The following is an 11,548-nucleotide window of genomic DNA, read 5'->3' as shown; positions in this document are numbered from 1 at the left end:
AATAAAACCAGAGAGGCCCTCTCCATAGTTGGAGGAAAGCGGGGAGAAGACGCCCCGCTGGCACACTCCTCAGGAAAACTGAAGCTTCTTCTTTGACCCTGGGGCCAGAAAGATTTATTACTTCCTTGGTGAGGGGGAAGCCTCAGGCCAGATGAAATGGGCGCGCCGGGAGTGGGAAGCCCGAGACCGGTGCTCGGCGCCCTCTGTGCGCTCCGAGGCGCGGGTGCGTCCTGGGTTCCTACCGGGAGCCGGCGGCGCCGACCCAGGCGGGGCAGAGCGGAGTGGGAAGCCACTGGGGGATTTCTGCCCAAACTTTGTCACCAACTCTTTCCGAGAGCAAAAATGTGCGGTTGAGCCCGGCAGCAGCACACACAAGAATCCAAGTTTCCCAGAGGTCGGGGCGCCCAAGCGCTCCGAACCCCGGATCCGTACCCTGGCGCGTGGAGCTGGGATGGCTACGGCCTCAGCGGAGCGGATGGAGGCCCAAGCGACGCCGCTGTAAACCGGGCCCCGCATCTTCAACCCCCAAGGCGGCGGCGGGAGCTGGGCGCTGCGAGGGGGCGGGCGGCGCGGCGAAGGGGAGGAGCCGCAGCGACAGACGGCGGCGCGCACCAACCCGGCGCGGGCTGGCAGGAGCCGCGCAGAGGCTGGCCCGAGCGCGTTGCAGCCGCTCGGCGTAGGGAGAGGCGCGTAGCTGCATCCTCCTGGGCGCCGCTTTCGCTCGGCGGCGGCTGTGGCGGCGGGGGTTTTCTCTGTCTGGATTCCTCGTTGGCCAGAAGAGCCTGGTGCCGGGGGCGGGACGGGCAAGAGAGCGCTGCAGACCCCAGTTCCTTTGCCTAGAGCTGTGTGTATGTAAAGGGGTTTCCGGGCCAGTAGGAGGCTGAGAAGCGGCGGGGGCTGCCGGCAGTGCCCTCCCGGAGGGCATCCTTCTGGTGATGGAAGAAGCGGCTCCTGCCGCCGCGGCTGCAGGGTCGCGCTGCGCCCCATCTACCACTGCCAAAGAGATGGGAGGATTCGGGGCGCGGAGACTGAGAGCAAGAGAGGCGGAGCTGCTTTGCCGGGAACCGGGTCCAGTATAAGCGGCCCCCCCCACCCCAATCTCCGTCGGCCAGCTTCACTCCCCAGAGCGAGGAAGGAAGCTACAGTCCCGAGAGGGCGGCGGAGACGCCGCTGGAGCCGGGTGCAGTGAACTCGGCAGAGCACAGAGCAGGGCTCCGGGCCCGGTGAAAGTTTCCCTTCCCCAGCCGCAGGGCGCCCGCTGCCCAGAAACTCTGCCCAGGGCTTGGGCTGCCAATTCGCGCGGCCCCCTCGGAGGCGCGGGGACCCCAGGCGGAAAACAGCTCTCGAGAAATCGAGGAACGAGTGACAGCAGGACTGAACGCCGGGCCGTGCTCCTGGGCCGCCCCGGGGCGCGCCCGCGGCTCCAGGTGAGCTGGGGAGCCAGGCAGACCGGAGGGTGGGCGTTACTTAGCGGGAGGAGGCGGCTGGGGGGAGAATTGGGGCGCCCCGGCTTACTCCGCTTCCCCTCGCAGGTCCTTCTCGGAGCCGCTGCCATGGGAGAGCCAGTCTTGGGCGCCGGGGACCAGCCGCCGCTGCTGCCGCGCCCGCCTCGGAGCCGCGGCCCAAGTCCCAGCGCCCGAAGCGGGGCCGCTGAGTCCCCCTCCCGGGTTGCAGGGCCGCCTCCGCCGCGCTGCCGGCCCGGGTTGTGCCTGTGATGAGCCGCAGCCCGCCGCGAGCCCTACCCGCGGGCGCGCCCCTCGGGTTGCTCCCAGCCGCGCCCGCCGCCGGGCCGCGCGCCCTGCTCCCGCCGTGGCCCCGGCGCCTGGGTCGCCGCTGGCCTGCGTCCCCACTCGGAATGAAGGTGTTCCGCAGGAAGGCGCTGGTGCTCTGCGCGGGCTACGCGCTGCTGCTGGTGCTCACCATGCTCAACCTCCTGGACTACAAGTGGCACAAGGAGCCGTTGCAGCAGTGCAGCCCCGACGGGTCCCTGGGTGCCGGGGCGGGGGCGGCTTCGGGCGGCTGGGGGCGCCCAGGACCTCCTCCAGCCGTGCCGCCCCGCGCACACACCCGCTTGGATCCCCGGACCCCATACCGCCCGCCCGTCGCCGCAGTCCAGGCAGCTCCGGCAGTCGCGGCCGGGGCAGCGAGGGCCGCAGCCCCTCCAGGTAATGGCAGTCGGGGCGGCGGGGACAAGAGGCAGTTGGTGTACGTGTTCACCACGTGGCGCTCAGGCTCGTCCTTCTTCGGCGAGCTTTTCAACCAGAACCCCGAAGTGTTCTTCCTCTACGAGCCGGTGTGGCACGTGTGGCAGAAACTGTACCCGGGGGACGCCGTCTCCCTGCAAGGGGCGGCGCGGGACATGCTGAGCGCTCTCTACCGCTGCGACCTCTCGGTCTTCCAGCTGTACAGCCCCGCCGGCAGTGGGGGGCGCAACCTCACCACGCTGGGCATCTTCGGTGCGGCCACCAATAAGGTGGTGTGCTCCTCGCCGCTGTGCCCCGCCTACCGCAAGGAGGTAGTGGGACTGGTGGACGACCGCGTGTGCAAGAAGTGCCCGCCGCAGCGCCTGGCGCGCTTCGAGGAGGAGTGCCGCAAGTACCGCACGCTGGTTATCAAGGGTGTTCGGGTCTTCGACGTGGCGGTATTGGCGCCACTGTTGCGAGACCCGGCCCTGGACCTCAAGGTCATTCATCTGGTGAGGGACCCCCGCGCTGTGGCCAGCTCACGCATTCGCTCGCGCCACGGTCTCATCCGTGAAAGCCTGCAGGTGGTGCGCAGCCGGGACCCCCGAGCCCACCGCATGCCCTTCCTGGAGGCCCCCGGCCACAAACTGGGCGTCAAGAAGGAGAGCATGGGAGGGCCGGCAGACTACCACGCGCTTGGCGCCATGGAGGTCATCTGCAACAGCATGGCCAAGACGCTGCAGACGGCCCTGCAGCCCCCTGACTGGCTGCAGGGCCATTACCTGGTGGTGCGGTACGAGGACTTGGTGGGAGACCCTGTCAAAACCCTACGGAGGGTGTACGACTTTGTGGGGCTGTTGGTGAGCCCCGAAATGGAGCAGTTTGCACTCAACATGACTAGTGGCTCAGGCTCCTCCTCCAAGCCTTTCGTGGTGTCAGCCCGCAACGCCACACAGGCCGCCAACGCCTGGCGGACCGCCCTCACCTTCCAGCAGATTAAACAGGTGGAGGAGTTTTGCTACCAGCCCATGGCCGTGCTGGGCTATGAGCGCGTCAATAGCCCTGAGGAGGTCAAAGACCTCAGCAAGACCCTGCTCCGGAAACCCCGACTCTGAGAGGGGTTCCGGGGAGACCTGACGCCCTGTGGAGACACCCACAGAAGGACTGTGGTGTGTTTCAACAAAAACAGCCCCGATCCAAACTGAGGAAGCCCACATATTCTGTTATAGATACATCATATAAATACACAGGCACTTGCTGTCAATGTTTTGAGTCATGGAATTTCAAGAAAGAGCCACAATGCACACACATCTCAGAAAAGGCGACTTGAAAGTTCTGACCACAGCTGCCCTTCTCTCTCTCCTCTAGCTTTTCTTCCCTTTTCTTCCCCTCTTCCCTACCTGCCTTCCATTTTGAAGTGGGATGTTGATTAAATCAAGATCGGGTAACTGCAAGTCTTGTTTACAAAATTTTCGTGGTATCTGTGAACGTGTAGAAGAGTCTTTGGATATGGGGGGAGGGGTGGGTGGAGAAAGGGGAAGTGGTCCTGGAGTGAAAGCCCCATTGGGCATGCTAAACCAAGGAGGCATTCTTACAAAGTAGACTTTTATGTAAAAAGCAAAGGTCATACATGAGTATTAATAAAGAAGAGAATAAATAATATTCTTTTTTAAAAATATTTGCCTCCATTACTCTGGATTTACCTGTGTTCCTTGTCCTGTGCAGCTTCAGACAGAATCTGCTTCCCTTATTCCCACCCTCTTTCCCCCCATCTGCTTCCTAGAAAACAGTTAAGATGGGTGGGACTTTCCTGTCAGAGACAGCCTCTGACTCCTTGATCCCTACCTTGGAGTTGTTTTCTCCCAGGTAAATCATAGCCTGTCCAGTGCCCAGGAATGGGAACACATCTTCAAATTCTAAAGGCAAAAAACCAAGCAGGGCAGTGGAGGAAAAAGCATGGCAGTACTTTCCACTTGGGGCACAGAAAGGAAGAAGTAACCTCTTGAGGGTTTGAAGGCATTCGGTTTTGATTACCCTGGAGTTACACTGAGAAACCTTGAACCAGAGACTGATGTTTTGGTCCTAAGTTTAGTTCAGAAACAGGATTTTTTCTTAGAAGATAAGTAGATAGTTCAAAAACCATCTGATGATGTGAACACAAACCTTAAAAATTAGTGTGAATGTTTTGTTGGCAATGGTAGTCAACAAGTTCTTCGGTTAGAAAAGTGATGCAAGTATCTGAGTTTGGAATGTTTCTGCCTCTGACACACTCCACGGAGGCATATGAAAAGGGAAGTTTTTGATCTGAGAACTGTAAGGGCGCCCACAGGCTATCCCCCTTATTCCCGGCTTCCTAGCCAAATTAATGAAAAGAGAATGTGAATTAATAATGGTTTACTTAGGATGCCTGTGGGGTACATTGCTTTTCTTTATCGTGTTTCCTAAAAGTAAAATTGTGAAGTAGCTACATGTTCTGACAATATAAGGCTTCAACCAAGAGCTTCTTTTAGATGTGAAAATAAATTATGGGGAAGAGGAAATGAAAGTGAATTATGAGTTAGTAGTTGGATTTTGGGATTTGGTATTTTCTAGGGGAAAAAAACCATTGCAGTTTTCCTGTAATGGTAATGGTGTTGCTGCCGTCCTGAGCCCATTTGTACTGAAGCATTCTGCAGAATGTTGTATTATGATATAAAGTTATGAAGCTTAAATAGGAATGAGAGTGTAGTTATATATTACATTAAATACGGTACAAGTTCAAGTTCATCGTAGCTATTTTACTGTAATTTATTGTGAGATTTGTGCAAGCCAATCTGTATAGGTTAAATGCTGAGGGTTTTATTTTAAGGAAAATAGAATGGAAAGGAATATGTACATGGGAAATACTTTAACCCAAGATGATTCTTAAGTATAATTTTCATTACAATGTGAAATCTAACTACGCTGTTAATTCCGGGATGAAGCACAGAGGTTAAAAAAAGGATGTATTTAGCAGTTGATTTAATAACACATTCTAGAATGGATATTTCTTAATTTACTAAAATTGTTTATAGTGTTGTGTTTATTAAGCCAGATTACAGCTATAACACATTGATCATGGTTTCTATGATATTTTCATGGTAGCGCCTATGCTGAATTATCTTCAGCAGCAGTAGAATATTTGTAACAGCTTTAAGAATATTTTAAAAGTAAATGAACAAAATAAATATTAATGTTGGATGACTAGAGATGAAACAGGTTTAGCAGAAAATTAAAACAACATCATTAAAAAGCAACCGCTCTGAATAAAAGAACCATTTAAAAACAAATTTCATGTGGCATTAGAATCAACTCTTTTCACTTAATCACAGTAAAATTCACGCTTAGTTTTCGAGTGAAGCATTTTTAAGCAGTGGAATTCATTCTTCTCTCTGGACTTCGATTGAGTTACAATGGAATTGCGATGTTTTTGGATCTTGCATTTAAAAAATAAGAGATGTCACGTAGAGGCTTGGCAGCCTGCAGCACATTCGTGGTCTCTGCTCAGATGAAATTTTGAGCTGAACACCAACAGTTCTCCCCTTGCTGTGCTTGAACGGAGCTTCTGCCTGTAATTTTCTTGTTTTGTAGCAGCTGCTTTGCTCCACTCTGCCATTCTTGGGCTCTGTAATTTGACAGGGTGAATTGTTGCTCCTGGAGAATTTATACCTTGCTGCATTCTAGGAAAGTGAGACAGGTGTTGTTCCCACTAACAGCCGAGATCATCGTATTAGTGACATTCACCTTCCACAGGTCTGAGAAGGAGGGAAGCAGTTTGGGGTGTTAATCAGCCTTGGTCAGTCCCTGGTGCTCGCAGACTCATGTCACAACAGATTGCAACTAAGCCTGGGACCATTTCTGAAGCAGCAAACGTGAAAGAGGTTCTTTTCACTGTTCTCAGCTTGGCAATAAGTCCATCAGCAGGAGGAGGTATTCTTCAGAGCAGGTTATCAGAGTGATTTTTATTTTCAAATTCTGTTCAACCCATAGCACGCCTGACTTACCCCTTTGACTTTGGAATGCCTTTGCTAATGAGAAAGCTCTATTTGTAGAACGAAGTCTCCTTAGCACATTTAGCCAACAAATGTGAGTTTGGAAAAAGGCAGCAGCCCAGTCTGGGTGCTTGAGTTTCAGGGAGCTCAGAGGCACTCAAAGGCCTCATTCAGACTGACCCGTGGATACCTTGTGGGCGGGGACTGGGGCAAATCCTGTTCCCTTCAATGTCTACTATGCAGTGGGTACTTGATAAGTACTTACTGAGTGAAATATGTTACTATCCAATTTTGAAAGTGCTCAGAAGGGGAAGAGTGGGAAAATGAGTTACCTGGAGAAAGTGCCAGGCTGTTCACCAAAGTTTGCTCAAGAGAGTGGATCTTAGGTTCTATTTAAATGTGAGGCATAGGTGCTAGGAACACTTGCAAGATTTCCTGGTTGTTGAGGGGCTGTCGGGGGTGGGGGAGTGTTGCTGTGTGTAGACCAACATTTCCCTTTGATGAATTAGAATTTCTGAATGGGGAGAGATAAAAGTTTCCAAATGAGGGATTCAACTTTTATTCTTTGTTTTTCCAATGAACGAGATAAAAGGCAGGGATTAGAACATACCTGCAGAATATTTAATGCTGCCCTGATACCTTAAGGGAGGGCTGGGATGTTGTTCATGATTGCGGAAGCCTGTGGTTTTTCTTTTTTTCTTTTTAATTGGAGTATAATTGCTCGACAATGTTGTGTTAGTTTCTGCTGTACAACAATGTGAATCAGCTATCTGTATACATATATCCTCTCCCTCTTGAGGCTCCCTCCCATCACTGCCATCGCACCTCTCTAGGTCATCACAGAGCCCCGAGCTGAGCTGCCTGTGCTATTCACCAGCAAGAAGCCTGTGACATTTATTTCCGGCCTTCAGTGCTGTGAATTTCACCCAGGCAGAGAATAGTTACTTGCAGGAATTGGGTCCTATTGTAGATGCTGGATGAGACAAAGGATGCCTGTCCCCATGCAGGCCATGGCCAGTTCTGTCCAGGATTTCTGTTGTACACAGGAGAGTTGTGGCTGAATTTCCCTGTCTGAAATGAATGTAAATCTAAGTGAGGCCATTAAGTGAATATACCCTGGGTCTGAGCAATGAAATAAACATCGTGTTTGAAACCCAGTCTCTAGAGATGACTTCAGAAAGACTAAGAGGGAAGTAAGAAGGCGTGTCTTACCTGTAGTTGTGAATAAGGACAAGGTGTCACTTTCCAGCCTCCCCTGACCTCCTTCATCTCCCTCCCAACACATTGCACACATACCCTCCTGCACATACAAGTGTGTTTCTGCACAGTCTCAAGGTCCGGAAGAGAGCATGCTTTTATTAACATACCAGCAAATGGGCGTGTCAGGAGGGACACTTTTCTCAGGCCTCTGAGAGCGTGTGGGCGATGAATCTATCAGAGCTGGTGACAGTTCTGTGTCAGGATCCAAGGTGGACGTGTAGAAAACAACAGTTGCAATCTGAGGAATGACTTGAGCTGTGTAATGGGATGTCCTGAGGTAAATGTACAGTCTATAGACCCCACTGGTCACTCATCTTGAGAAGGACGCTTACAAATCTGTCATGGCTGAGAACACAGGCTGGTTTTCTGCACCTTCCCTTCTTTCTGGCAACCCAGCTGCTACTTTGGCAGTTCAAGTATGAGCCACCGAGCTGCTCAGGTGCAGGCTCTAGTACAAGTGTTTAATAATTGAAATTACAGGGCTTGACTTTTATTACATATGATGCAGTTCTGCACACCCTTTGTCAAATTGTGCTAAGGAAATCATTCGGTTCTGAATAACACATTAAGTTTGTAGAATGAGAAACTTTATGAGCCAGTGTCGAGGGGGTGGGGTTGTTTATAAACTTGAAAGGAGCCTTAAAGAAACAGGGCCTGGCTGCGTACCTGGCAGGATGATAGAGGATGGCCAAGGTCAAAGCTTAACTTTTGACCAAACCAGTTATTTGTAATCAGACGTCAGAAGTGTCTGGGGGCTGTTTGAACTTTCAGGTTGATGACAGTCACCCTGCCAAGTAAATGAGGGTGAAAGCGATCATTGTAACCAAAAGCTATACTCAGAGCCATTTGGTAATGGCTCCCATCCCGAGTGTGTAGACAAGTCTTGATAGAAACGCACCTTGAGGCAGTGAGCCCTCCAGACAGGGCCAGCCTCATAATTTGTGAGGCTCCATGCAAAATGAAAATGTGGGGTCTCTTGTTAAAAAAGGATGAAGCATTTCAACTCTGCAGCAGCAGAGAATTAAACCAAGCCTGGGCAGTTCTGAGCATGGGGCCCACAAACTACACAGGTGGTTTCCCATGAAGTGAGTCCTGCATCCAGAGACCAAGATGAAATATTTAATTATAGGAGGGAATTAACGTTGGTGGTCTACAAGTTCCTGGAAGGTGGGTGCAGGGTATTATGTGTAACTGTCATTAAAGCACAGAGATCCTGGGGAGACAAGTGTACTCTGTATGATGAATTCAAAGGAGGCGAGTGCACACAGGACAAATAATCCTCCATGATTGCTGCCAGTGATTGACAAGGTCCTCCAAGTCATCAGTTGGACTTGAGACCACTTGGGACCAATCCTGCTCAGGATGGATGTTGCTTTATTAACTTCTGGTCTGGATTTTTCTTCCCTTGTAGCTAATTTGTTCATTCTCTTGGTTTGTTTTACTCTCTCCCCCCTACCCCCATCTTGCAGAATTCTTTTTATGAAAACGAAAGTGTCAAGCTTCCATAGGAACTGGTCCCTTTCTATTAGTTTTGTCTAGTATTCATCAAGCCCATTTGATCTGAATATTTACTTCTTTCTTAAGTTCAGGAAGTTATTTTCTATAACTTTATGTATGCTTAGCCTGTGCTGTTGGAGGAACCCTTCCCATAAGAACAGGTCAGACAGTCTTGCGTGAGGATGGAGAGCTTGACCTTGTCCTCAGCAGGAGGATGCTGGCAAATTCTGCTGATGACAATGTTCCCTTCTTTCTGAAACTACCATGGGACTCTCTGCATTTGCTTTGTGTATAATAGAGAGGGAGAGTCTATGTGTAGAAAAGCAGGAGGTCAAGTTACAATCAACTCAAGAAGTAAGGTGCGGGGTGTGCTGAGCCAACTGCTCTGCTTTCTCAGTGTGCCAGGTGCGGTGGCTAAGTTTATTTCCTTGTAGGTATAGTATGTGCTGCTGTCCTCTGGGGAAAGGTCTCCTTACTCTGTCCCCCTCCTGCCTCCTGTGTCTTCTCTATTTTGTGAATTCCTGCTTATTATTAAAGAGCCTGGGTCTCTTTGAAGTTTTTATTTATCAGCTGATGCAGAAGTGTCTTTCTATCCCCTCTTCACTCTGGCTGCATAGATCTGTGCATAGATCTATTGGTATGTGTCCTTGCAGGTTGGTATTTTTTGTTGTTGTTGTTGTTAATAATCTGCTTCCTCTCTTAGTCATGGTCCTTTAAGAGAAAAGAAACTGGATCCTGTTTGTGTGTGTGTCTTCCTGACATCGAAGCAGCATCTTGCATGGATGTCTTTAAAAAGTGAGTGCTGGATTTCCCTGGTGGTCCAGTGGTAAAGAATGCAGGGGACTTGGGTTTGATCCCTGGTCTGGGAAGATCACATATGCAGCAGGGCAACTAAGCCTCTGTGCCGCAACTGCTGAGCTCAGGCTGTAGAGCCTGTGTGCCACAAGAGCAGCCACTGCAAGGAGAAACCCAGGCATTGTTACTAGAAAGTAGCCCCTGCTCGCCACTAGAGAAAAGACTTCATACAGCCACGAAGACCCAGCACAGCCAAAAAATTAAAGAAATAATAAAGTGAATTAAAAAACACTAATTTAGAAAAGTGAGTGCTATATAAAAGGGGTCACCCAAGAAGCCAGACAGATTAAGATGTGACATTTCTCCATGGGCTGAGCTTTGTATGTGTGCTAGACAGAAGCAGAAAAAGCAAGACAAATTAATATGGACAAAAAGCAATTCCAAAAAAGATCTGTGGAAAGCCTCAAATAGGGTCCTTCATATTAAATGTTTGAAACAGAGAAACAACAATAATTTGGAGCCCCTGTAGAAGAAAGGTAACAGCTAAATTACAAACAAAATGATACAGTTTTATTATGAGCATAATACATATGCATTTTTTTACATATTTAAAATTTTTTATACAATTTTTAAAGGTTGCTTTCCATTTACAGTTATTATAAAATATTGGCTGTGTTTCCTGTGTTGGGCAGTGCATCCTGAGGCCAGTTGACATCTGATATTTTGTTTCCCGCTTCCCCACCTCACATTCCCCTTGCCCATTCCCACTGGTTACCACTATTTCATTCTCTATATCTGTGAGTCCACTTCTTTTTTGTTATATCCACTGGTTTATTGTATTTTTTAGATTCCACATAGAAGTGAGCTCATACACTATTTGTCTTTCTCTGTCTGACTTATTTCACCGTGCATAATGCTCACCAAGTCCATTTACAGGTTGCTGCAAATGGCAAAATTACATTCTTTTTTTTTTTTTAATGGCTGAGTAGGTTTTCCTTGTATGTATCCACATCTTTGCTATCCATTCATCTGTTGATTGTCACTTAGGTTTCATCCATATCTCAGCTATTGTAAATTGTGCTTCTATGAACCCTGGGGTGCATGTAGAAATGATACAATTTTAAGGGCCCACTAGGAAAACGTATTGCTATAATGTAGGCTGAGCCTGTGTATTTATTTTGACATGCATTTCTCACCGCTGGTATGATTCTTTTAACTTTTTCAGGGACTGGAAAATTTTCAAGGTACGATACGGAGGTCTGAATATTACATTTCCATTTTCAGATGTCCCAGTTACTCTGGCAAAACCTTCCTTATTCTCTCTAGGATTGAACTAGCTCCTGGGAGGAATTAAGATATTTGATGTTCCTGTATTGGTGCTCAGCATCTTTAGATGAAGGAGGGTATTATGTTATTTCTTTCTAAAAGCAAAATAGAAGTGAAACACATTTTTTCTTTGAAAGAATGGGCATTCACATTTATAGTCTTTAGCTCTGTTTTTGAGCTAAAATAACCTTGCTGGTGAGATGAGTGTCCTTCCAGAATGTGAGCTCTGAGTGCACTTTTTTAGGTTAAGTCTTCATTTATAGTTTTACATTTCCCCAGTGACTTCTGCGTGTGCTGTACTCGTTATAACTTTCTATCACCACTTAAATTTCACTTTCAAGTGTCCTAATGATGATGGTGAAAACAATATTATCATTTACCCTTTGTAGAGCATTTGTTTTTGGGCTGGCCACTATGCAAAATCCTTTGTAAGTATGATTCTTTCTGACTCTTATAACGATCCTATGGAGTAACTAT

At 49.1% G+C, this 11,548-nt stretch overlaps 1 protein-coding gene across 1 annotated transcript; it reads left to right on the top strand.

Annotated features, from left to right (window-relative positions):
• The first annotated feature begins 1,714 nt into the window (after positions 1-1,714).
• Positions 1,715-3,619, top strand: CHST2 (carbohydrate sulfotransferase 2). Its single transcript, XM_068982856.1, has one exon. It carries the CDS (start codon positions 1,715-1,717, stop codon positions 3,296-3,298), a length of 1,584 nt encoding a protein of 527 aa, XP_068838957.1. The 3' UTR covers positions 3,299-3,619.
• The last annotated feature ends 7,929 nt before the right edge of the window (positions 3,620-11,548 follow it).

The sequence above is a fragment of the Capricornis sumatraensis genome, chromosome 1 (genome assembly GCF_032405125.1).
Source record: "Capricornis sumatraensis isolate serow.1 chromosome 1, serow.2, whole genome shotgun sequence".
Taxonomy (NCBI): Eukaryota; Metazoa; Chordata; class Mammalia; order Artiodactyla; family Bovidae; genus Capricornis; species Capricornis sumatraensis.
The sequence above is the reverse complement of the archived record's forward strand: the minus strand, read 5'-3'. Positions and strand labels throughout refer to the sequence as shown.